General features: G+C 47.3%; 1 protein-coding gene across 3 annotated transcripts in view; it reads right to left on the reverse strand.

The window, feature by feature from the left end:
* Positions 1–2,500, reverse strand: part of LOC121708438 (neuronal migration protein doublecortin-like) — a 32,498-nt gene that overhangs the window by 10,543 nt on the left and 19,455 nt on the right. For all 3 annotated transcript variants that reach the window (XM_042091077.1, XM_042091076.1, XM_042091078.1), the window contains exon 4: positions 504–606. In XM_042091077.1, the coding sequence (XP_041947011.1) occupies positions 504–606 (103 nt within the window). The remainder of the gene's footprint in view (positions 1–503; positions 607–2,500) is intronic.

The raw sequence follows: 2,500 nt of genomic DNA on the forward strand, positions 1-2,500 counted from the left end.
TGTGTGTGTGTATGTGTGTGGGAGGAAGAGAGAGATGTTCAACGAGTGTGCAGGGGTGTGTGTGTGTGTGTGTGGGAGGAAGAGAGAGGTGTTAAACGAGTGTGCAGGGGAGTGTGTGGAGTGTGTGTGTGTTTGGGGGGGGGGCATCTCTACAGCTGCTGGTGGCACCCTGCTCAAGGTCCGTTGGTGAAGGATGTTAGTCAACTATGTAAACTTCTGGAAATGTCACTATTGTTGGGTACTCAGACATGTTTTAAAACACAAACTGAACAACCCCGATGTTTCAGTAAACTGCTCGACTTCATCTAGTGGCTAGCTCACAACAAAGCTGTAGGTGTTCAGGTAGCTAACATAGTTAACTGGATTTAAGAGAATTATAGTTGTCTTCCACCAAGTAAACAAGTAGACATAAGGTGTGTGTCCTCTTGTAGATAGTGAGGTATAGAGTTGTGGAATCTCTCTCTCTCTCTCTCTCTCTCTCCCTCACTCTCTCTCTATCTCACCATTCTCATCGAGGGAGAAGTCATCCTGAGCATAGCGGAACTTCTCTGGGCCACAGGCGATGAACACGTCATCGTCCCCAAAGAAGTCCTGCAGACAGGTCACCTGAGAGAAAAAGAGAGAGAGAGAAAGAGAGAGAGAGAAAGAGGGGGTTAGTTGGTTAACACAGTGTTCAAAACTATCCCAATGATCAGGCCGGGAGATTGACAAATTCGAGTGAGAGAGTGTATGCTACTGTAGTCTATCATGCTGCATCGATGCTGAAAAGGCACAGTCATCAATCAAAACTGGTTTACTGGTGTGTGTGTGTGTGTGTGTGTGTGTGTGTGTGTGTGTGTGTGTGTGTGTGTGTGTGTGTGTGTGTGTGTGTGTGTGTGTGTGTGATATTACAGGACCCGCAAGAGCTTCATACAGACAGTCAAATAGATAGATTCACGAACAAACACACAACACACACACACACATACACACGGAGAGAGAGAGAGAAATTCTTTGAGAAGATAATTTCTGGTAATTGGGTATGAAACGCTTCAATTAGCTGCCTAACCGCTAGTTAATCCCCTCACCGGGTGTGTGTGTGTCTGTGTGTGTGTGAGTGTGAGTGTGTGTGTGTGTGTGTGTGTGTGTGTGTGTGTGTGTGTGTGTGTGTGTGTGTGTGTGTGTGAGGGGGTTAAATCATTGGCTGAAATCCACTAATTATGCCTCCTTAACATTGTGATCACCCTAAAATTTTTCCTTCTTTCTCACAGATGTGCATGCACACACACACACACACACACACACACACACACGCTTACTCATGCACACACTCACACACTCCCCTCCCTGACATACTGTCAGACAGACAGACATACACACACCCAGACACACACACACACACAGCAGCTGGCTGTTGCTAAGGAGATGACCCAATCTTAGTCTCTTTTCTCAACAGGGAGACACACACACACACACACACACCCACACACACACACACACACACACACACACACACACACACACACTGAGACAGCTGCCATGGGCTAGATACTGAAATTAGAAACACTCTTTAGATGTGTCAGACACCATGTCTGTGTGTGAGATGTCTTTGCACGAGTGTGTGTGTGTGTCTGAGAGAGAGAGAGAAAGAAAGAGAAAGTGTGTGTGTTCAATGTGTGTGAGATTGTAGCTCTAAGTGTGAAAGTGTGTGTCTGTGTGTGTTTCTCTATTTGAGATATCTGCACGTGAAAGTGTGTATGTTTTTCAGGCGTGTGTGTTTCTCTTTTGTGAAATCTCATAGGATTTTAATTTGTCTATAGTTTGTACATCTTTCACCCTCACTCTCTCTATCTCTCTCTCTGTCTCTCTCTCTCTAGTCTCTCGCTCACTAAATATTTTTCTTTCTCCCTCCCTCTCTCTTTCCCTGTCCTTCTCTCTTCTAAACTCTCTCTCTCCATCCCTCTCTACCTCCTCTCTATGCTCTCTGTTTTCCTCTCTTTCTCTCCCTCTCTCTCTAGTCTCTCTCTCCATCCCTCTCTCTATTTCTCCATCCCTCTCTCCCTCCCTCTCTCTGTATGCTCTCTCTCTCTCTCTCTGTTTCCCTCTCTCTCCCTCCTCCCACCCCCTCTCTCCTTCTTTCTCTAGTCTCTCTCTCTCCATGCCTCTCTCTCTATTTCTCCATCCCTCTCTCTCTCCCTCTCTCTCTCTCTCTCTCTCTCTCTCTCTGTTTCCCTCTCTCTCTCCCTCCTCCCTCCCTCCTCTCTCCTTCTTTCTCTAGTCTCTCTCTCTCCATGCCTCTCTCTCTCTATTTCTCCATCCCTCTCTCCCTCCCTCTCTCTGTATGCTCTCTCTCTCTCTCTCTCTCTCTCTCTCTCACTCTCTCTCTCTCTCTGTTTCCCTCTCTCTCTCCCTCCTCCCTCCCCCCTCTCTCCTTCTTTCTCTATCGCTCTGCTCTGGTGCACACTCTCCCCTGAGACCATCTGATGGCAGCCCAGCTGTCGCTATGGAGACACCAGCAGGG

This window comes from Alosa sapidissima, chromosome 5 (genome assembly GCF_018492685.1).
Source record: "Alosa sapidissima isolate fAloSap1 chromosome 5, fAloSap1.pri, whole genome shotgun sequence".
Taxonomy (NCBI): Eukaryota; Metazoa; Chordata; class Actinopteri; order Clupeiformes; family Clupeidae; genus Alosa; species Alosa sapidissima.